This window comes from Silurus meridionalis, chromosome 28, assembly GCF_014805685.1.
Source record: "Silurus meridionalis isolate SWU-2019-XX chromosome 28, ASM1480568v1, whole genome shotgun sequence".
Lineage (NCBI taxonomy): Eukaryota > Metazoa > Chordata > Actinopteri > Siluriformes > Siluridae > Silurus > Silurus meridionalis.
This window is the reverse complement of record NC_060911.1, coordinates 14493977-14516316: the sequence shown is the minus strand read 5'-3', so window position 1 is coordinate 14516316 and position 22340 is coordinate 14493977. Positions and strand designations below refer to the sequence as shown.

The window sequence follows — 22340 nt, the reverse complement described above, 5'->3', positions numbered from 1 at the left end:
GCGTGATTGAGAAAGATAAAAATGGGCTCTTAGGTTATCTTGGTGTTCTTCTGATATCTGTTAATGTACACTGAAAAGATGCTGTGGGAATTATAGATATCATTCAAGTGAGCAGAACTGGTTCCTGTGTGGATTTAATGGGGGAGTTTTATTTATATATATATATGATTGCCGGGTTGTCAGGTCCAGCAAAGTCCTTCATTTCTGGTCTAAACTTTCAGAATCACTGACTTCCTCTTTAATATATTATTAATATTAATATTACATTTTTCCCAATACTCCATTCTCCTCATTTCATAGCGTTTCTCTCACATGAGCCGCCGCTGCACCACAGAGATAAATTTTCCATTTGAGTTTCTTACCAATCAGATTTCACTTATTGCTGTAAGCCCAAAATAATAATAAAAAAATCCATGCTGCTTGAAGCTGTAATTGTAATCAATCAGACTGTGATTTGGTGACTCTGGAGCCCTCTGGCGGGCGTACGATAACGGCACCATTTTCGCGTCACAAAGATATTTACGTTTTCTTTCCTGTACAATTTGCAGGAAAACGCACAATTTGCCAATTTGCCGTCATACTGCACAGAAGATAATGTACAAAAAATTCAGGAAACCCCTCGGTCATTTTATAAGGTGAATATCGATGCTTTTGTTAGAGATGATGTATGTGGGGGTGCAGCTGTGGCTACACTGAAAGGAGAAGTGTTGAACTGTGTTTATTGGGTTCTTTGCTTTAGTAATGACATTTATTCTGTTTTACTGCACGTCTCTATAATATTGATGTTTTTTTTCTAGTGATGAGATTAAGAGGTGGATAGTTTTTGAAAGGACACCACTGAAGGTCTGGGGGTGAAATACCACTGGTCTAAACATGTTTATTTACAGTACATTCAGTTCGTATAAAAACGTTTGTTTTGACTGGAGTGGTTCTGTATAAAGTTCCTCTGATGGCTGGAGTCCACAGAGCGTTACCATGGACCTGGTCTGAGATTGCAGCTCGAGTCCCAGTGCGCCCTCTGGTGTTCAGAACCTGCATACAGACTATAAATACTCGGAAAACCGGAAAAAGCGTGCGGGAGAGTGACGTCACAATATATATTTATTAATAAAGCATATAATATGTACAAAATCATAATATAATAAATCATAGATTTAAATGGAGAAATGATGTACAGGAACCCTAACAAATATTAATAAGTGAAATATATTCCAGCAGGTGTGTAATTGTGTAGGTTTATACACAAAAACACACAAACTAGCCCAAGTGAAGTGCACTGTGAGGTTCAATCCCAATCCCCGTTTAGTGTAAAGGTTAAGTGCACTACATAGGGTGTAATGTAATGCTCAGTTCCTGACTTTGTAATGCACTTGATGGGTAAGGGGAGTGATTTGGGACTGGACCCGTACTCCCTGGGGCAGCAGTGGGGTGTGTGACACTTTCTTCTTCCAGCCGGGAGAGAAGTACAGGAGACAGGTGAGATGTGTGTGAGATGAGAGTGAGATGAGAGTGAAATGAAAGTAAGATGAGAGTGAGATGAGTGTGAAATGAGTGTGAAATGAGTCCTGAAGCTCCTGTCAGTCTCCTTGCTAGCTCCAGCTTATCTTCATGGTGGTTTCTGAGAGATACCAGGCGGAAGGAAACCTTCTGGTTCTCCTCACTGTAATAACCGCTGAGGTTATTAGTGTATTTCAGAACCCTGCGGTTCTGTTAGGAAATTTCCTGCTGATTTAATCTCCAGGCTTCTGTTTATCTTCTACGTAAACTAATGCTAATGCTAATGCTAGCAGGTTAGCCGAGTTTGTACACGTAGGCGAAACCCGCAGAATGAAGGCTAGTGATTAGCCGCTAGCTCCGTGTTCCACAGGGGACAGGGGACAGGGGACAGGGTCCGGCACCACATCATCCCGCCGTCTAATTCGTTTCTGCCTCCCGCAGTTGCGGTCCGCTGGTGTGAACCGACCTCTGTGCCTGTGTGTTGCTGCGTCGTTTTCAGGAAGCGGTAGGCCTCACTGAAGCCTCGGCCTGCCGTGATGTCGGAGCCCAAAGCGGCCGCTCCGGCGCCCGGGGACACCTACAAGGGCTGGCTGTTCAAGTGGACCAACTACATCAAGGGATACCAGCGGAGGTGGTTCGTCCTGAGTAACGGCCTGCTGTCATATTACAGGTACACACACTGACTAATCTGAGTGTTCAGATCAGACATGGTCTCTAAAGTGTCCCTGAAATCAGACATAGTCTCTAAAGTGTCCCCGAAATCAGACATAGTCTCAAAGTGTCCCCGAAATCTGATAAGGTTTTCAATGTGTCTCTCGAATCCGACGTGGTCTTTAAAATGTCCTCGAAATCGGACATAAACTCTTAAATCTCCCTGAAATCAGACTCTAAAATGACTCTGAGATGAGACATGGTCCCCAAAAATCAGACAAGATCTATAAAAAGTTTCTAGAATGTCCCCAAATATTAGACATGGTCTCTAAAATGTCCTTGAAATCAGACAAGGTTTTCAATGTGTCTCTCGAATCAGACGTGGTCTCTAAAATGTCCTCGATATCAGACGCAATCTGTTAAATCTCCCTGAAATTAGACGTGGTCTCTAAAATGTCCTTGATATCAGACGCAATCTATTAAATCTCCCTGAAATCAGACGTGGATTCTAAAAAGTTTCTAGAATGTCCCCAAATTTTAGACATGGTCTCTAAAATTTCCTTCAAATCAGACAAGGTTTAAAGTTTCTCTGAAAGTAGATCTCTGGAACTCTGAATAAGACATGTCCTCTGAAGTGTCTTCAGAATCAGATGTGGTCTTTTAAATGCCCAAGAAATCCTACGGGGTCTTCCTAATATACATAATATATTTAGGACATATTCAAACGTGGTCATTTTAATAGTATAATAGTCTTTAGGTTATCCAATGTGCTCTGTGGAGTGAATATGCTCCGCCCCCTGGGGGTGTGGTTTGGTTAAACACTGTTTAGAGTGTTTTAGGTGTTGGTTTGTGGTCATGTGGCCTTATACAGCGTCTCCGTCAGTAAGAATTGTTTATCATTTTTGCACTGAGACGACGGTGTCTGTCATCATGACGTCCAACCTCAGCGCAAACTTACACCAGTACTCGGAGAAGTAAGCGGTTTGGGTCACGTGATGAACACAAAACAGGAAGTGTGTGTGTGTGTGTGTGTGTGTGTGTGTGTGTGAGAGAGAGAGAGATGAAGATCTGACCTTCTGACTGCTGTCTGAGCATAATCAGATCTCTGAAGGTCACTGGATCAGATTAGAAGCCATATGACACCTGAAGCTATGTATGAAATCCAAACACTAAATATTTGTAACTCGGCTGGGCGGAGCCACGTCAACACTTCCTATCCCTCATGATGATATTTCTGGTTCTGGCCCAAAAATCTCGTATAATCCTCCACTTGTCTGTACTCTCACTTCAAGCGAGGAAATAATAGTTTAGAAAAATCTCTAGAAATTGAATTTTAGAATTCAATGAACAGAAGTAGAGTCTGTACTATTTCAGGAAAGTAAAATCCTGTTGCCAGCTCGGTGACACTTCCACAGCTGATGGGCTTCTCTGTGAAGGTTCCTCTCTCTGTATTCCAGGACGCAGGCGGAGATGGGCCACACGTGTCGTGGCACTATAAATCTGGCCACAGCCAACATTGCGGTGGAGGACTCGTGTAACTTCGTGATCTCAAACGGAGGTGCTCAGACGTATCACCTGAAGGCGAGCTCGGAGGTGGAGAGACAGCGCTGGATCACGGCCCTGGAGCTCGCTAAGGCCAAAGCTGTGCACATGCACGCAGAGTCGGGTAAGTTACACCCAGTCACGCCTTGTTACACCCAGTTACACCCATTCAAACCCACTCACACCATGTTACAATCAGTTACGCTCTTCACACCCAGTTACACCGTTGCATCCAGTCACACCCTGTTACAAACAGTCATGCCCAGTTAAACCAATTTAAACCCATTCACATCATGTTAACACCCAGTTACAACCAGTTTTAAACCCAATCAACCCATGTTCACGCCCAGTTACACCCATTTATGCCCAGTTGTAAATAATGCACCAGCCCCAGTGAAAATCATTTCATAATGTATATGTGACAAATAAACGCCCTGTTACACCCTGTTACAGCCAGTCACGCCCAGTTACACCCTGTTACAGCCAGTCACGCCCAGTTACACCCTGTTACAGCCAGTCACGCCCAGTTACACCCTGTTACAGCCAGTCACGCCCAGTTACACCCTGTTACAGCCAGTCATGCCCAGTTACACCCTGTTACAGCCAGTCACGCCCAGTTACACCCTGTTACAGCCAGTCACGCCCAGTTATCCCCATTTACATCCTGTTACAGCCAGTCACGCCCAGTTACACCCTGTTACAGTCAGTCACGCCCAGTTATCCCCAATTACACCCTGTTACAACCAGTTTGGTGAGCCATATTCCCATTATTACAGTCAGAACCCACAGACATTTTACAGGAATTCACACACACACACACACACACACACACATTCCTTACCCTCTCATGGTTAATTTAATTTACTCAGCTGAAGTGCAGGTAGATCAGATGGACACTCAGGACACCTCCAATGTTCTCGCATGTTCCCTCAGATGACTCCGGGGACGATTGTGCCTCCTCTCCACCGATCGCAGGTCAGGGTGGTGGGGCTCGGAACGCCGAGGTCCAGTCCACGCTCAGAACTCTGGGCAGCAAAGTAGAAGATCTCAGCACGTGCAATGACCTTATCGCCAAACACGGCTCCGCCCTCCAAAGGTCAGCCCCGCCTCTCAGGCAAGTCTCCTTATTTTACTCCACAGTCAGCGTGTAGTGACCATGGTCTCTCTTAGGTCCTTGTCCGAGCTGGAGAGCATTAAACCGGGTGTGGAGACGAGCGATAAAATCCGGCAGGTGACGGAGAGGGCCACGCTATTCCGCATCACGTCCAACGCCATGATCAACGTAAGGCGGCGTCACACTTACGAGAACGTGTTTTAGGTGGAATCTGGTTGTTCCATTTCTCCACAAAAAGGTCTAATTACATCTAATTAGAGTGTGTGTGTGTGTGTGTGTGTGTGTGTGTGTGTGTGTGTGTGTGTGTGTAGGCATGTCGGGACTTCCTGTCTCTGGCTCAGGCCCACAGTAAGCGCTGGCAGAAAGCTCTCCAGTCCGAGCGGGATCAGAGGGTACGTCTGGAGGAGACACTGGAGCAGCTCGCTAAGCAGCACAACCATCTGGAGAGAGCCTTCAGAGGAGCCACAGTGCTTGCTCCTGCCTCTGGTAACACTGCAGTGGACATCAAAGGTACACACACGCACACACACACACACTCTGAGCTTATATATCATTTTTTTTTTATTTATTTTTTTAAACCAAACTTTTACAAATTCATCTTTTTTCCCGGGTTCCCACGCTTCTTAAAAGTAGACGCTGAGGTACATTTAATAGAAAAATGGTGCTTTAAAAAAAAAAAGGCCATGAATCTGGTGTCCATGAAAGCGCGAGGATCCGTGTTTATCGAGGCGAAATCGTTTTTTTCCCCCTCCAGGCGCCGCTGCAGCGAAGGGTGACGCCAGCGATGACGAGGAGAACGAGTTTTTTGACGCGTGTGAGGAATTTATTACCGTCCCAGCCGACCCTAAATACCACAGGTCTGTATTTACCTCCTACTTCCTGTTCCTGTGTCTCACGATGTGGACTGGACCTAAGTGTCTCTCTCTTTCTCTCTTTCTGTGTCTCTTTCTGTCTCTGTGTGTCTCCCCGTGTTCCTCTCAGGAGGTCGGGCAGCAACGTCAGCGGGATCAGCAGTGAGATGGGGATGGACGACGGCACCACGTCGGTGAGACGTTTCGCTCCCGTCCTTGTGTTTTTTTTTTCGCTTGTTGTATGAAGTGTGAGTCTCGTTCTATTTTACTATTCAACTCAAAAACGTTCGCTTCCAGCTGGACGAGCATTCGCTCACATCCAACCCGGAGTCTCCTCAGTCCCAGGATTTGGAGCCGGTGAGGAAGAGGAGAAGTCGAATCCCAGACAAACCGAACTACTCGCTCAACCTCTGGAGCATCATGAAGAACTGCATCGGCAAAGAGCTCTCCAAAATCCCCATGCCTGTGAGGGAGCTTTCAGATAACCAGTAGTCCTGCAGATACACTTTCTATACGCTGGTCACGTCTGAGCGATAGATACCAAGCAAGCATTCCGGGTATCTTCATGGATCTTTGCACGAGTAAGAGGTTTGTGTGGGTTTCCTCCCGCAGGTGAACTTTAACGAGCCGATCTCCATGCTGCAGCGTCTGTCCGAGGATCTGGAGTACTCCGAGCTGCTGGACCGAGCCGGCAAGTGTCAGAGCTCCCTGGAGCAGCTGTGCTACGTAGCAGCCTTCACCGTGTCGTCGTACTCCACCACCGTACACCGTACAGGAAAACCCTTCAACCCTCTGCTGGGGGAAACCTTCGAACTCGACCGCCTGCAGGAGAGTGGATACAGGTCTCTCTGTGAGCAGGTAATGAGACAGAGAGAAACACAGGTCTCTCTGTGAGCAGGGAATGAGACTGAGAGAGAAACACGGGTCTCTATGTGAGCAGGGAATGAGACTGAGAGAGAAACATGGGTCTCTATGTGAGCAGGGAATGAGACTGAGAGAGAAACATGGGTCTCTATGTGAGCAGGGAATGAGACTGAGGGAGAAACACGGGTCTCTATGTGAGCAGGGAATGAGACTGAGAGAGAAACAGGTCTCTCTGTGAGCAGGGAATGAGACTGAGAGAGAAACCATCATCTATTTATTATTATTAATATTTGACAGTACTACACTCTTTAACTGCTGTTTTTTTGCACCTTTCACTGTATTACTGTTTACATGCCCTCTTCTGCACCTCTTGACTGCTACAGTAGGTTTACTGGTCTGCGCTGCCTTGGTTTTGTGTCTTGTCTTGTGTTGTCTGTCTGTACTGTTTTTTGTCTGCACTGTTTGCACCAGGTTGCACTCGATGCACTTTACGTAGCTTGTGTTGTGTTGTAGCTTTATGTTGTTGTTGTTGTTTAGTGTAGCACCAGGGTTCGTTAGGAACGTTGTCTCGTTTTTACTGTGTATAGTAGAAATGACAATAAAAGCCTCTTGACTTGACTTGATAACACAGGTCTCTGTGAGCAGGAAATGAGACAGGAAGAGATACAGGTCTCTCTGTGAGCAGGTAATGGGACAGGAAGAGATATAGGTCTCTTTGTGAGCAGGTAATGAGACAGGAAGAGATATAGGTCTCTTTGTGAGCAGGTAATGAGAGGAAAACACTTTTTATAGGTAAAACAAGGTGAAACAAATCTATATATAGATGTGTGTGTGTGTGTGTGTGTGTGTGTGTGTGTGTGTGTGTGTGTGTGTGTGTGTGTGTGTGTTTTCTCAGGTGAGTCATCATCCTCCCGCTGCAGCTCATCACGTCATCTCTGAGCGAGGCTGGACCCTGCGCCAGGAAATCACTGTGGCCAGCAAGTTCAGGGGCAAATACCTCTCCATCATGCCCCTGGGTACAACACACACACACGCACACACACACACACACACACACACACACACACACACACACACACACACAATAACATCTGTAACAAGAATAATAATAATAATGATGAATTGTCTCCAGGTTCTATTCACTGTATATTTGAGAAGAGTAATAATCACTACACCTGGAAGAAGGTGACCACCACCGTGCACAACATCATCGTAGGGAAGCTGTGGATCGACCAGGTAAGGTGTTCTCGTGTGTGTGTGTGTGTGTGTGTGTGTGTGTGTGTGTGTGTGTGTGTGTGTGTGTGTGTGTGTGTGTGTGTGTGTGTGTGTGTGAGAATCTACCACCAGGGGGCAGTGTGAGGCCTGTAATGGTGTTCTGTTGTTTTGATCAGGGTGCAACACTGGTATGAAATGACTCAGACTGTACGTCTGGGATCTGCAGGGGTGTAGACGGTCTACAGTCTCTGTTAATGTGTGTGTAATAACAGGAAATGATCCATGTGTAGGGTTGAGGCTCTGGGCTCATGGTTGCTCATGTAATCTTCCCTCCGTTCCTCTGTGTGTTAGTCAGGAGAGATTGATGTGATAAATCACAGAACAGGAGATCGCTGTCACCTCAAATTCGCTCCCTACAGCTACTTCAGCAGAGATGTGGCCAGGAAGGTGAGACTCCAAACACACCTTGTTAATGAACCATCTACTACATCTAGCCTCCACACACACACTGTCTCTTCGTCCCCAGGTCACAGGTGTGGTGACTGATAAGGACGGTAAAGCTCACTACGTGCTCTCGGGGACGTGGGATGAAAAGATGGAGTTTTCTCGTGTAATGCAGAGCAGTCGAGGAGGAGAGAACGGGGCGGAGGGACGCCAGAAAACCGTCTACCAAACGCTCAAAGCTCGAGAACTCTGGAAGAAAAATCCTCTACCGTAAGACCCAGTTGCTCTATGTCTCTCTCTCTCCGTCTCTCTTCGTCTCTCATGTCCTGTATTTTGTCTGATGTATTGTGTAGAGATGGAGCAGAGAACATGTACTACTTCTCATCACTGGCACTGACGCTAAATGAGCCCGAGGAAGGCGTGGCTCCGACAGACAGTCGGCGACGCCCCGATCAGAGACTGATGGAACAGGGGCTGTGGGACGAAGCCAACGCTGAGAAACAGAGACTGGAGGAGAAACAGCGCATTGTGAGACGGGAGAGAGAGCGAGAGGCAGCGCAGCAGGCTAATGCTGAAGACAGCGAGGGTAAGCCATACGGGGGGGTGTAATACACTGGAAGAGAAAGCCACAAGTGAGACATGGTGAGAGAAAGACACACATTGGAGACTAAGACATGGAGTGAGACACACTGGGGAGGCCCTGTCAAAGGGAGGCATGGAGAAAGCGTGAGACAAATTGGGTCGTGAGACATGGGGAGAGCATGTGGCACAGAGAAAGAACGAGACACAGAGTGAGACACATTGCAGAGTGTGACATGGAGTGAGACACATTGTCTATGCACCTGAGAGTGACATACATTAAGTAAAGTGAGACACTCAGTGAGAGTGAGACACAGTGACACACAGTGAGAGTAAGACAGCCAGTGATGGTGTGAGACACAGGGTGAGAATGAGACATTGTGAGAGTGAGGCACTGTGAGACACGCACATGGTGAGAGTGAGACACACACGGTGAGAGTGACACAGACAGATTGAGCATATGAGACACGATAAAAGTGAGACACAGTCAGTCCTCCTAAAGGACACTTTCCCCCTCGATTAGTATTATTTTTGTATAAATATTTTTTTTGTTGTTTTTGTTTTTTTGTCTCCTGTTTCACTCGCCTGTCTGTGTCTCTTTCTCTCTCTCTCTCTGTCTCCCTCAAGCTCTCATTGAGGACTCCATAACTGACTCGCCTCTAAAAAGCAAGTACTTCAACCATCTTTTCTCTGTCCTGATACACACACACACACACACACACACACACACACACACGCCATTCTTTCTTCTGTTCACTCATAAATTCATCTCCATCACTCCATGCAGCATTTCTATTGGACGTTGAGGTTTGGCGCAGTACTGTTACATTATTGGTGTACTGGATAAGTGGGTGGGTTTATCAGGAGGATTGTGGGTGGGGTTTAGCAGAAGGGTGGTAGTGGGCGGAACCTAGTGATAAGCATTTCAAAAGAGCTTACAGGAGAACAGAAAGTCCACGCGGTGGAGTCCGAGCTCAACCAGCTCCTTCTGACAGCGCAGACGATGTGTGATAGAGTGTGTGTGTTACACTTTCATTCCCCTTCTGCATTCCACATTGTGCACAGCTCTCACACACCCACACACACACACACACACACCATTCTAACGAACATCTCGTTAATATTATTGTCGGGTATGAATTAGTTTAAACCCGCCCACTTTTACAGTAACCGACCAATCATGGACTTCCCTTCTGCTCATCAGCTGGAACATAAATATTGCTCCTGAATTACTTGTAAACACACACACACACACACACACACACACACACACACACAATAATACAATGTGCCAATCAGATCACTTGCATAATGGAGTTGCTTCAAGAATGCAAAGAGGAACCTATTGCTAATAACACACACACACACACACACACACACACACACACACACGTGTAAGTATTCTCCACTCAGCGCCTGTGCATTTTATTTTCTGTTTTTATTAATAATTATTAGTTTAGTGATTCGGTCTCAATCGCAGCAGGTCTGCGGACGTCCACGTGACTTTCTCTTTTTTTTTTTTTTTGAGAATGAAATGGAAATGCTGACCGTGTGTGTGTGTGTGTGTGTGTGTGTGTGTGTGTGTGTGTGTGTGTGTGTGTGTTGAAAGCAGGTGCCCCGCAGGACAACTACAACGCCCTCTGGTTCGAGCAGCAGAAAGATGTGATGACAGGAGAGCCCACTCATATCTACAAGGGGGGGTACTGGGAGGCTAAAGATCTGGGCGAGTGGCACGCCTGCCCCGACATCTTCTGAATCAGCACCCCCGTTTATAAAGTGGACTATTGCAACAAATTAAAAAAATAGTAATTCATCAGCCCGCTTTCTTTCCTCTCGCGGGAAAAAAATGCTCACATGGAAACCCCCCCCCACACACACACACACACACACACACACACCTCCCCGCACCGACCATCTCCCCCAACAACAGGAAGAGGAAGTCTCTCCGCCCAATCGCTGTGTAATTTCCTTTTTTTTTTTTTTCCTCTTGTTCACTTCCTCTTTCCTCTCTCTCTCCGTCAGTGTTAACGTTAACGTAAGGAATGGACATGTCTTCCACAGGGGCGTGGCCTAAAGGGGCGTGGCCTTCCCTGTACCCAGGCTGATCCCAGACCAAATGCTCTGACGTACATTAAACGACTCGAGGATAATGAAGGACGTGGTGTTCGTGGTGTTCGCCGCCGCTGTTCCCCCCAAACCCCACCCCACCCCGAGCGCCATGGAAACGCTACAGCACTACAGCGTGTAGCACACGTACACAACGACTAGTGCCTGTGTGGTGTCACATACACACTCCCTTTACTGTCACACTACTGAGCACATGTCTCTCTTTTTCTCTCTCTCTGTGTGTGTGTGTGTGTGTGTGTGTGTGTGTGTGTGGGGGTTGATCGGGGGATTATAAATCAATTTTTTTTCAAGTGTACTTACATATGAACAAAAATCAAACCGAATAACATGAATAAATGTGTACGTGTGTGTGTGTGTGTGTGTGTGTGAGTGTGAGTGTGTGTGAGGTTGGTGCTGAGGCTTTTGAAGGGAAACGCTTTTCCACCGTTTTTCTTTTCAGTCCTTTTTTTTCTTTTGTTTTTTTTTTTTTCTCAAAAAAATTGCAGTAGAATTGAAATGATTTGTTCAATTGATTTTAATTTTAGTTTTTTTTGTGTAATGTTTTTTTTTCCCCTCTGTATTTCCAGCTGTAAATTCTCAGAATCTGCCTCTCTTTTTTCTTTTTTTTGTTGTAATTTTTGGTTCTCTTCCACGATCTCTGCTGTGACGGGATAAACTGAGCGTAGAAATGCTGCGGGATGGAATAAAATCAGATGAAAAAAAAAGCTCTCATTACTTGTGTGTATTTCGGAGGAAGTTGCGATGTGGTAACTAATTTAGTGGTTACGGCAGTAGATGCAGAGCAGAAGGTCACAAGTTCAAATCTCAGCAATGCCACAGTGGGGCCCTTGAGCAAGGCCCTTAAGGTGTGTATTAGACTTGTGGGTCGTCCTGCTGTAAACAAAAGAAAACAAACAAACACAAAACAAAAGTCGGATCAGTTTACACCGTTTTATTCACCCTGAGCCACTGCTGCTACGCCCCACACACACACACACACATCTGGAAAGCATCATTCATGGTAGTATTTCAAAAGTAAGAAACATCCAACCAATCAGAGTGAGGAGGCGGAGCGACACTCATTTCTGTTGGCCAGTTCAAAAAGCTTCCCCTCCTGGAAAAGTCCAGAATAATCGGATTCTAAACTCATAAAACTTTTTGATTTGATTTGTAAGCTGATTTGAACACTTGATTTGGTCCTACAGAAATGATAAATAATTTTAGGGTTCTAAACTGAGTCTATAGTAATTTTCCATGTAAAGCATTTTGGTCTTCTATTTCTCTCATTCATAAAACTGAACAGCTCTGGTGTTAAGGGCCTTACTCAGGGGCCCAGGAGTGGCAGCTTGGTGTGGCTAGAAATTTGAACACATGACCTTCAGGTCCAGAAGTCCCACCTCCAGCTGATCCCTGCTGAGTGAGTCAGAGGAGATGAGGAGAACTCTCTGAGATGGTATGAAAAACAAACCAGTCTGCCTGATGTTCAGTACAAACAATGACGAGTAGATGAAATGTCACCTATGAAATTCTCCAAGTTTTATTTACAGTGCATTCAGGAAATATTTTATCACACGTTACAGAACTCAGCTGCTCAAATACTCACTAGAACTCCTACAATGGACCACATTTCCTAGTCTTCAAAAGCTGCACTGGCTTCCTGATCTACAGCGCACTGAATCAAACAATCTGATGAATCTGATCTGATGATGAAACCAAGTTTAAACAGATTGGCCTGAATTTCAAATGTTACATCTGAAGGAAACCAGGCGCTGCTCATCACCCGCAAAAAAAAGCATCCCAACAGTGAAGCATGGTGGTGGCAGCATCATGCTTTGGGGCTGTTTTTCGGCAGCAGGGACTGGAAGACTGGTCACGGTTGAGGGAATGGAGTAAAGTACAGAGATCTCCTCAATAAAAACCTGCTCCACGGCACTCTGGACCTGGGCTGAAGGTTCACCGTCATACATGATAACGACCCTAAACACACAGCCAAGACAACACAGGAGTGGATTAGGGGCGACTCTGTGAATGTCCTACAGTGACCCTGAGAAAGACCTGAACTGAACACTATGGAACATCTCTGCAGAGACCGGAATGTGTCTTCCACCGATGTTCCCAATCCAACCTGTTCCAGCTCGAGAGGATTTGTCCTGAAGAATGGCAGAAAATCCACTAGTCCAGGTGTGTAAAGTATGTTGCATCAAACCCAGAAAGACTCGAGGCTTGAATCGGAGCTTCAACAAAGTAGTGAGTAAAGCGTCCGAAAATTGTACAAACATTTCTAGAGTTCTGTTCTCAGTCTTGATATTATAGGAACTGAGTGTAGATTCATGAGCAATAAAGTCTGAATGATTGGAGTATCAGGAACTTTTTGCAACATCTGTGTGTGTGTGTGTGTGTGTGTGTGTGTGTGTGTGTGTGTGTGTGCTATACTGGTTTTGTAAGTATTCTGTTCTCTGTGCTACAAATAAGGTGAACATTAGGTTTTGTTTTTGTGTTTCTGTTGAAGTCCAGCCTCCCGTGTCCTTAAAATAATGAAAGTGTGTGTGTGTGTGTGTGTGTGTGTGTGTGTGTGTGTGTGTGTCAGGTTTTGTAAGTATACTCTTCTCTGTGCTACAAATCCAGTGAACATTAGGTTTCGTTTTTGTGTTTCTGTTGAAGTCCAGCCTCCTGTGTCCTTAAAGTGATAAAAGTGTGTGTGTGTGTTTCTGTAGCACACACCACTGAGAGAGAGAGAGAGAGCGTGAAAGGACCTTCATCGTGAAAGGTGTGTATTCATTCTCTAAATCGTGTTCTATTTCTTGATGTATGTCTGTGATCTTCACCTGCTCTGGTTCCTCAGAAGATCCAGACAGTACAGGTTTTAGGTTTATGAGTGTAGATGTACAGGAGGTCAGATATGAAGCTATTCTCTTATACTTTTTTCTTCCAGATTCCAGCCATGGTGAAGATCAGAACCCTGAATGAACTTCCCCAGCTGAGGAACTCGGAGTTTAACCAGCCGTTCCCTCGGCAAGGAATAAACCTCCTCTACTGGTTTTCTCAGAACTACAACCATCTCAACCCGACCACCGGAGAGTACGGCTTCCACCTGTTCCTCAACAGGATCGATGATGATGAAGATCGACTCCTGCCTGAGAAGAACCTCCGGTATTATGAGGTTGGAAATCTTAACGACCCAGGAGCTGATAAGTTGCCCACCTACGTGAGACCACGCAACTCTGACAATTATTACGGCGACATGAATAAGGATCGCATCATCGTACATGTGAATCAGAGGTGTATCGACAGAGTGTACGTGACTGAACACGCAGACCAGAAGAACTTCAGCCACGACAAAACTTACCGAGTCACTCAGGGTCTCCTGGAGCAGATCAGTAAGATGGAGAGAAGTCAGTTCCTGAATTCCATGCAGAAGAGCCAGTGGATCAATTTACAGAGCCAGCAGTACCAGCAGAACCAGCAGAACCAGCAGAACCAGCAGAACCAGCAGGAGAGCGAGAGCTCCTGGTCCTGGTGCACAATCCTTTAAATGAGAACCGAATCCAGCATCGTCCGGGAGAAAGTCCTGAGCTTCACTAAGCACCAGTTCTCCTACAGAGATTCAACCTGTCATTGTTTTTAATTATAATAAAATCAAATAAAATCATTTCCCAGTTTCTTCTGTTCAAATTCGTCTTTATTTCAAAAAAGTTCAGAATAAATTCAACTCGACAAAATGATTCGATGATTTAATTAAAAAATGAAAGTTTTAAATCAAATATGAATATTTAACCTTTTAAAAATATCATGAAACACACACACACACACACACACACACACACACACACACATACACACACACAGGATTAGCTAAAAATTTTTTACGAGAGTTTATATTTGAAATTTTATGTCATGAAAAATGAGATGAATATTTGAGCTTGATTGACAGGTGAGTAGACCCGCCTTTGTTTTTGTTTTTTACCTGATGGGCCACATACCAGAGATGTTTCTCCTGGGGGGGGGCAAGATGAAGAATATGAAGAGGATTAAAACGAGGATGAAAAGAACGAGGCGGATGAAGATGAGGGTGAGGAGAAGAATGAAAAGGGAGTTGTTGATGAGGTTATGGACAAGGAGGGGTAAAATGAGGAGGATGAAAAGAGAGAGGAGGAGGAGGAGGAGAATGATGTAGATGATGGGAAGTTTGAGGAGAAGAAGGAGGAATAGGAGGATGAGGTTAAAGATGAGGAAGAGTTTGTAGAGATGTTCACTTTAACTCCAGGGGGTCGTGACCCAGAACCAGATTGTGGAAAAGAAATGTCTGGATTTGAAACTGTATTATTTATGTGTATTTTTCCCTTTAAGAAACACACACACACACACACACACACACACACACACACACACACACACACACACATTCTTCCTCTAATCCCTTCCTTCTCTCTTTCACTTTCATTAGTTTAGAAGCGAAACTTTTAGTGATCCGAGTTCAGGTTTCCTACAGGAGCTTACACTCATCCTTCTCCAGCTTCATGTAAGTCTTAATTCCATTCTTCACCAGACCGTTTCTCCATTTGCACCATCTCACGCCCCGTAGAATGTTTCCATGGTGCTGGATCTGGCACGAGTGTGAGACTAGTGTGATCGGAGGATTATCAGTAGTGAGAGCTGAGCAGAGGCAGAGCTGAAAACACCGCAATATAACACAGAACTTCTTCACCAGGTTCTTAGCTCCAGTTTCTCAGAAGTGTCTGCAGAATTCCACAGTAAAACGTGTAAATCTTTATTATGCACTGGTTTGTGTCAAGTGAGATGTTACTGCAATCTTCCTGTTGCACAAACACACAGATGAAATAATCATCACCACCGTAGCGTGAGGAGAAAAGCCCTTTAGATGGCAGCAGAGGAACAGAGCTGAAAAACCTTATACATTTCCAAGAATCCTCTGAGATGTGAAGGTCGGCTTCTCGGAAAAACATTCCATTCTGGAACTTCATGTTCAAGAACCCGCCTGGGGAACGTCATCTTTGCTCCATATGTTACTGAGTGTTGGAATAAATTTTAGCAGTGGATGATGACGTCCATTAGGACTTGATGTGCAGTCTAATCTGAATGGCTCCATCTCCTGGACTTTTCTTCTCACGCTTCCCTGCTCACTTGCGCTCCATCCATCCGTGTGTTCGTGCACCAGAAACATCTCACGATAATGCGATCTCCATCCTCGTGTCCTCCAGGGTTCGCTCTTCCACAGCAGCCTGGAGAGACTTCATAAGAACACGCTGAAGTGTTGGAGTATTTGATTTGACAGGGTTCTGATTGGTCAGAAGGTTGATTCATTCTCGCTCAGAGAATAATTGTTTAAACAGATCTAATCGAATCTTTTACAGATGCCCCTGAGCCCCTGACTTGGCCATGCCCCGTGTGAAGGAACTGTCTCACACGGACCAGCTGAAGCAGGTTGGATTCGGTCGACCTTCTCCACGGCATGGCCTCCACCTTCTACACTGGTTCTGTACCAAGTGCCTGTATGTGAATAGGAATGATGAGATGGTTTCACTCTGTGATCCTGACAATGAGGATTTTGGGTTCCACCTTTTTGAGAATCGATTCGACCAGAACTTCGGTCAGCTCCTGCCGAACATTAACTTCCCGTACTACGTGGTGGGGAATCTGAACCGCGACGGAGCGGAGCAGCTGCCCGAGTACGTCCAAGAAGCGTACACTGGTGACTATGACGACAGCAACAAGGACCGCATCATCGTCAGCTTTAAACACGGCTGCTTCGATAAAGTTTACGTGACCGAACACGGAGACGAGTGGAACTACGACCCCGATAAAACCTACCGCATTAATATTAAAGTCATTAAATACATCAGCCGCAAGAAGAGTACCATTTTCCTGAGCGAGATGGGAGTCGGATCTACAGGAACGATCTCCTGCGCCGTAACTCCTCCTGCTCCATACAGGAAAGAAGTTGGCATCAAAATCAATAACGCCGCCGAACCATCCAGCGGCCGAGGATTCTGGGATTACTGCGTGATCCTGTAAAATCCGCTCTCATCGAATGTCCTGCAGGATTTCACGTTCGGCTTTTCATTTCATTCGGGCATGTTGGGGTCTTCTGCCGGAGAGGTCCAAAAAACTCCAGGATTCCAGAACAAACAAACAAACAAAAAAATCAAGAATTGAATAAAGATATAAGGTATAAAAGGTAAAGTTGCAAAAAAGAGAAAAAAAAGCACTTTGTCCTGGGGGGGGGTACAAACTTTTGCACTCCTCCCTTTGCAGTAAACGGAGATAAAGCGTCATTGTTTGCAGTAAACAAGTGTGTGTGTGAGTGTGTGTGTGTGTGTGTGTGTGTGTCCTCTATGGTTTGTGTAGGTTCAGCGCTAATGTGTGGAGCGAGCTGAGGGAGTCAAACACGTTCATCTGTACCAGGGGTCCAGGAGGAAAAACATATATAATTATTCTGACACGTGATCGTAGACACGTGCTGTAATTAACTAATTAATTAATTTTTTTATAAATTTGTGATATGATTACAATAAAGTCATTAAAGTCATTGTGTGTTTCCATCATTTTCCGAGTGTATATTCATTGCGTGATTCCATGTGATTGGTCGATCGAAATAAAAACGTTCCTGTTTGGGATCCGCCTGATGATCTCCGCGTTTCCGCTCCGTATAAATGCGATCGATTCCGATGATGATCCGTCGCTCGGGGTGTAGAATTGAAGCGGATCGGATTTGAATGACTCGATGCTGAAGGTATTAATGGTTTGAATGTAAAATGAGGATTTCCAGTTGATCCTGAAGAGCAGGTCCCTCCCAGAACACGTTCCTCATCCATCCTCGCAGCGCTCCACCTCTGTAATATTTACTCACCACATTCGCACTGATCGACTCTCGGAACGCGAGTCGGAGCAGGTACTGTATCACTTTATTTCAAATCGTTTACTCTGATCATCTAGAACTCCTGCAGGTGGAAAAGCTGTGACTAATGGGTGTAAGTGTGCCATAATTCCAGAATCATTTGAATTCCGAAGTTAGGAGAGGAATTATACACGTGTGTGATCGAGCGAACAACCGTGTGGTGTGATTTCGGATGAAAACCCTAAACAGCATGGATGAGCTGCAGAGCTCGCGGTTCGGCCAGCCGTCTCCTCGCCACGGACTTCGGCTGCTCTACTGGTTTGTTCAACGCTGCGTCGAAGTCGATCGAAACAATCAGATGGTTTCTCTCTGCAGCCCGTCTTCTGGTGACTTCGGCTTTCGGATCTTCCGCAACAGAGATGAAGGAGGAAAAGGCCACCTGCTTCCAGACTCCAGCGGCCTGGTCTACTACGAGCTCGGGAACCTGAGTGTGTCAGGAGTCAAATCCCTGCCTGAGTACGTCCGAGAGAGATACACCGGCTTCCAGGACAAGAGCAACTCCGATCGCATCATCGTCACCCTGCGATCCGGGACGTTCCTCGACATCTACGTGACGCGCCACGAGACCAGAATGAACTTCAACCCATGCCATACGTTCCGCATCAGCCGGGAGCTCGTAAGAACCATAAAGACCATGCAGAGGGAGGACTTCCTGAGGGCAGCTAAACGCCGTCGGGGAATCAGGCCTCCGTGTGAACGAGCTTTCAGAGCTCCATCGCAACAACCAACCAGCCAGGATTTACATCTGCACTCTGCACCACCACCACCAGCACACCAGCAACACCACCACCATCATCATCATCTTCATCCTCCTTCCACATACACGAGAAACACCTCAGTGTTCTCCTTCCTCTTCCTGTTTCTGTTAACTACTGCAGCTGTACTGGGATTAACTCAAAATCCTGCACTCTGATTGGTCAGAAGCTGGTGATTATTTCTCATTAACGATTTCATTACTTACAGTAATAACGTTCCAGGTGTTTCGAGGAACACCGCCGGAAGACGACAAAAATTCAAGAAGAACTCAGATGAGCTCCAACCTCCAAAAATGTGGCAATCGTCAGAGAACTTCTTCTTTTTCTTCTTCTTTTGACTGCTTCCATTAGGGAGCACAGCAGATCTGCCACAGCAGATCATCCGTCTCCATACCCCCCTGTCCTCTACATCTGCCTTTTTCAACTACCTGCATGTCTTCCCTCACCACTTCCTGGTGGCTCCATCCTCAGCATTCTTCTACTGATCTACCCCATGTCCCTCCTCTGCACATGTCCAAACCATCTCAATCTCACCTCCCTCACCTCGTCTTATGCGCTGTCCCTATAATAAACGTTTCTAATCCCGTTCATCGTCGTCCTTCCCAATGAAAACCTTAACATCTTACGTCTGCTCCCACACCTACTCTCAAGATTTGGCTCCTGCAGACTTCTCCGTCTTCATCTTCTGGAGATCTGGTGATCTGAGATCCGGTGCTTGGCCCGCTTTGAAAAGAAGACTCCCAAGACACGTTCCAGAAGAACGCTGAGAACTTTTTTGAAGGTGCTGGTGTTAAAAAACGCTGCTAAATAAAGTATTTTTTTGGTTTCACCTCATAAAAGGTGTAGAAATTGTTCTGTTATAGATCTAGGAGAATATTTGCACTAGAACATCTGCACTGCATAGTGAAAGTAATCACCATGATGCTGACTCTGAGATGTTACTCCTACTTCTCCACTTCCTGATTACTGTAAGTTTCACTTTCCTTCTCTCTCTCGCTCTCTTCATCTCTGGAGAAGCTCCTCACCGCTGCACTATCAGAGGTATGACTTTGGTTTCATGGTTTATTACAGGTTTATGTTTTGTTCAGCAACAGAAACCAGATGGAATATGTGTGTGTGTGTGTGTGTGTGTGTGTGTGTGTGTGTGTGTGTGTGTGTGTGTGTAAAATATTGTTTCATTTATATTGAGTATATTAAATTTTTTTTTTTTTAACTAATCACTTCTATTAATTTTCTTCTTAATTTTATTATTATTGTAAATTATTATTGATAAAATAAAAAAAATGTGATTAGTGATTTTTTGTTATGAAGTAAAAGTGAGTGGGAGATGAATTAGTGCTGATGTAGAAAACTGTCTCCTGTGGTGAGCATTAAGATCTTCCTCTGTGGTGGGATTCAGGAGTAACATAAAACCCTCTCTCCATCTCTCACTCTGTGTCTGCATTTCCCAGGACACCAAGAATTCAGATTGATCTGGTTCGTATGATCTGAGGCGCGACTCCTCCCGTAAAACGTTCCTATAAAAACGATACCTTAAAGCTGCCGAGACAGATTTCGAGCTGAAGGAAGCTCAGTAGACAAAACGTTGGACATCTGATGAGAAGGTTGTGAGTTTGAATCCCTGCTCAGGTGTATATGGGTGTAGATATGATCTGTGACTGTGTGGTGAATATTTCCAAACACATCATCATCAGGTTATTATTGTCTTTCCCAGCTTGAATCTCTACACACCCTGTTCACCTGTCTATAATTACACACACACACACACACACACACACACACACACAATTAAAAGAAAACAACAGCTGCGTTCTCCTGTGGTCATGTGACCCTAGCAGTACTCTTGAGTTCATGTCGTTTGCTCTTCTGAACAGAACCCAGTTACTCAAAGCTCCGCCCACAATATGGTGGTTAACCCGGAGTTAGCGTTAGCATGGACTTTACTTCTTTGTTCCCTTTGGAACCTCTGACTGAGTGATGAGGATCTTCTGCAGGGAAGCTACTGTCGTTTATAAAAACAGCGTCATGATAGGGATCATGTTCACAACCCTGTCCAGGAGTCTGCGTGTCTGTGTCCAGCTTCAGTGTTCAGTCTCCATCAGCTTCCAGACTCCATCATGTGTTTTGTAAGGGGAGTGCTAATAAAAAAAAAGATTGACAGGACCCCCAGCCAATCCTGAGCCCCAACTTTCAACCCTGATACAGTTTTCTATATAACACCAATGCCGCTGAGGCTCAGACTTCAACACTCATTTTTCTGCAGGTTCTACAGATGTTCCACTTTATTCAGAAGGTAAAACAAGTCGACGCTAAAACTTGAAAACGAATCAACAATCACGCGTCGCGAAAGACAAATAATCTGAGAATCGCTGTGCTAAATGTGTCATTGTGATTGTTCAGGTCACCATGAGCAGATTAGCGACCCTGGATGAGATGGATCACCTGGAGCAGTGTCGATTCGGCCGTCCTTCTCCACGGCACGGACTCAAGCTGCTCTACTGGTTTGCTAACGACGGCCTCTCGTTTGACCTCGACGATGAAATGTTGTCCAGATGTGATCCAGACAAAGGAGAGTTCGGGTTCCACCTGTTTCAAAACCGTTATGAAAGAAATGGGGTAAAACTCCTGCCCGACGTGGACCTGCCGTATTATGTGCTGGGGAATCTGAACAAACCCCGATCGTACGAACTTCCCCATTACGTCCGGGAGGAGCACACCCGTCACCATGACAACAGCAACATGGACCGCATCATAGTCAGCATGGATAATGAGTGGTTTGAAAAAGTTTACGTGACCGAACATAAGGATCGTTCCACCTACAACGCAGACGCCACGTACAATGTCAGCAAGAACCTCCTGAAGATCATCAGGGGTCTTAGTTTAATTGATTATCTCTGGAGAACTGGGTTTTGGTGGAAACCAGAGATCATCAGAAGTCTAAACATTAATATTCCTCAACCCAAACACACATCTCCTGTCAATCAAATGACCATCACTTTAGTGCCAGATGTTGGTTCTCAGAGAAACCGGGTCACCTGCCTGGAGCCACTAAACGAACCAGAGAGCAATCAAGAGAACGATCAAGAGAACAATCCAGGGAACATTCAAGAGAACAATTCAAGGAACATTCAAGAGAACATTCAAGAGAACATTCAAGAGAACATTCAAGAGAATATTCAAGAGAACACTCAAGAGAACATTCAAGAGAACAATCCAGGGAACATTCAAGAGAACATTCAAGAGAACTATCAAGAGAACAATCCACCAAACAAATCACAGAATATCTCAGGGAACAAATGTTCAGGTTTGAAGGTTTCAGGTTCAGGGAACAGATCTACCAGGAAGAACTGTTGTGAATGTACCATACTGTAGTTTTGGATACAAAAAGAAATGATAGAAAGATTGAGATGATCATGATATAAACACACAAGTCTCTGTGGGAAAATATTTCTCATCTATTTATAGGAGCGATTAGACGTTTGAAGGCTTTTAGAACATAAACCCCTTACACAGGGCTTTATTTATTTATTTATTTATTTATTTAATTCACTTTGTCTCAGAAATTGTGTTTAAATATGCTGTAATATTTACTCATAACATTCTTATTTCTATATGAAATTTGTATTCTATATATACAAATATGCATTTATATGTACAGTGATATTATTACATTCTTTATTTAATAAACTTGGAAATAATTGAAATGATTTATTTTATCTGAACCAAAAAAACAACAACAACTTTAGACAATTCAAGCCAGGGGAGCGAGATTCGAACTGTGGTAAAGGGGGGGTTACTGTGTGTGT

At 45.0% G+C, this 22340-nt stretch overlaps 3 protein-coding genes across 9 annotated transcripts; all 3 read left to right on the top strand.

The window, feature by feature from the left end:
* The first annotated feature begins 614 nt into the window (after window positions 1-614).
* LOC124381326 (oxysterol binding protein) lies at window positions 615-10573 on the top strand. 7 transcript variants are annotated; one of them, XM_046842860.1, is made up of 17 exons: window positions 615-635; window positions 1939-2167; window positions 3606-3814; window positions 4624-4786; window positions 4861-4972; window positions 5116-5314; window positions 5559-5661; window positions 5786-5849; window positions 5953-6120; window positions 6268-6513; window positions 7415-7535; window positions 7652-7755; window positions 8086-8181; window positions 8261-8448; window positions 8532-8764; window positions 9385-9423; window positions 10367-10573. In XM_046842860.1, the coding sequence occupies exons 2-17, from the start codon at window positions 2034-2036 to the stop codon at window positions 10510-10512; spliced, it is 2325 nt and encodes a 774-aa protein (XP_046698816.1). In that variant the 5' UTR covers window positions 615-635; window positions 1939-2033; the 3' UTR covers window positions 10513-10573. The 7 variants fall into 7 exon arrangements, with proteins under 7 accessions (XP_046698816.1, XP_046698817.1, XP_046698815.1 ...); XM_046842861.1 differs by lacking the exon at window positions 615-635 and adding an exon at window positions 1328-1476 and having other exon boundaries at window positions 1997-2167; XM_046842859.1 differs by lacking the exon at window positions 615-635 and adding an exon at window positions 1387-1476.
* A 4651-nt stretch (window positions 10574-15224) lies between these two features.
* Window positions 15225-17410, top strand: LOC124381329. Its single transcript, XM_046842868.1, has 2 exons — window positions 15225-15382; window positions 16236-17410. The coding sequence occupies exon 2, from the start codon at window positions 16261-16263 to the stop codon at window positions 16894-16896; it is 636 nt and encodes a 211-aa protein (XP_046698824.1). The 5' UTR covers window positions 15225-15382; window positions 16236-16260; the 3' UTR covers window positions 16897-17410.
* A 559-nt stretch (window positions 17411-17969) lies between these two features.
* Window positions 17970-22165, top strand: LOC124381198. Its single transcript, XM_046842616.1, has 3 exons — window positions 17970-18471; window positions 19508-19575; window positions 20935-22165. The coding sequence occupies exons 1-3, from the start codon at window positions 17970-17972 to the stop codon at window positions 21904-21906; spliced, it is 1542 nt and encodes a 513-aa protein (XP_046698572.1). The 3' UTR covers window positions 21907-22165.
* Window positions 22166-22340: the final 175 nt, after the last annotated feature.

Bases quoted from the DNA above. Each gene is read 5' to 3' on its own strand.
- LOC124381198 (XM_046842616.1), top strand. From the start codon at position 17,970: ATGGATGAGCTGCAGAGCTCGCGGTTCGGCCAGCCGTCTCCTCGCCAC. The intron at 18,472-19,507 runs GTGAACGAGCTT...GATTACTGTAAG, and splicing joins TCGGGGAATCAGGCCTCCGT to TTTCACTTTCCTTCTCTCTC. The intron at 19,576-20,934 runs GTATGACTTTGG...GTGATTGTTCAG, and splicing joins TCACCGCTGCACTATCAGAG to GTCACCATGAGCAGATTAGC.
- LOC124381329 (XM_046842868.1), top strand. From the start codon at position 16,261: ATGCCCCGTGTGAAGGAACTGTCTCACACGGACCAGCTGAAGCAGGTT.
- LOC124381326 (XM_046842860.1), top strand. From the start codon at position 2,034: ATGTCGGAGCCCAAAGCGGCCGCTCCGGCGCCCGGGGACACCTACAAG. The intron at 6,121-6,267 runs GTGAGGGAGCTT...TTCCTCCCGCAG, and splicing joins TCTCCAAAATCCCCATGCCT to GTGAACTTTAACGAGCCGAT. The intron at 8,449-8,531 runs GTAAGACCCAGT...TGTATTGTGTAG, and splicing joins TGGAAGAAAAATCCTCTACC to AGATGGAGCAGAGAACATGT.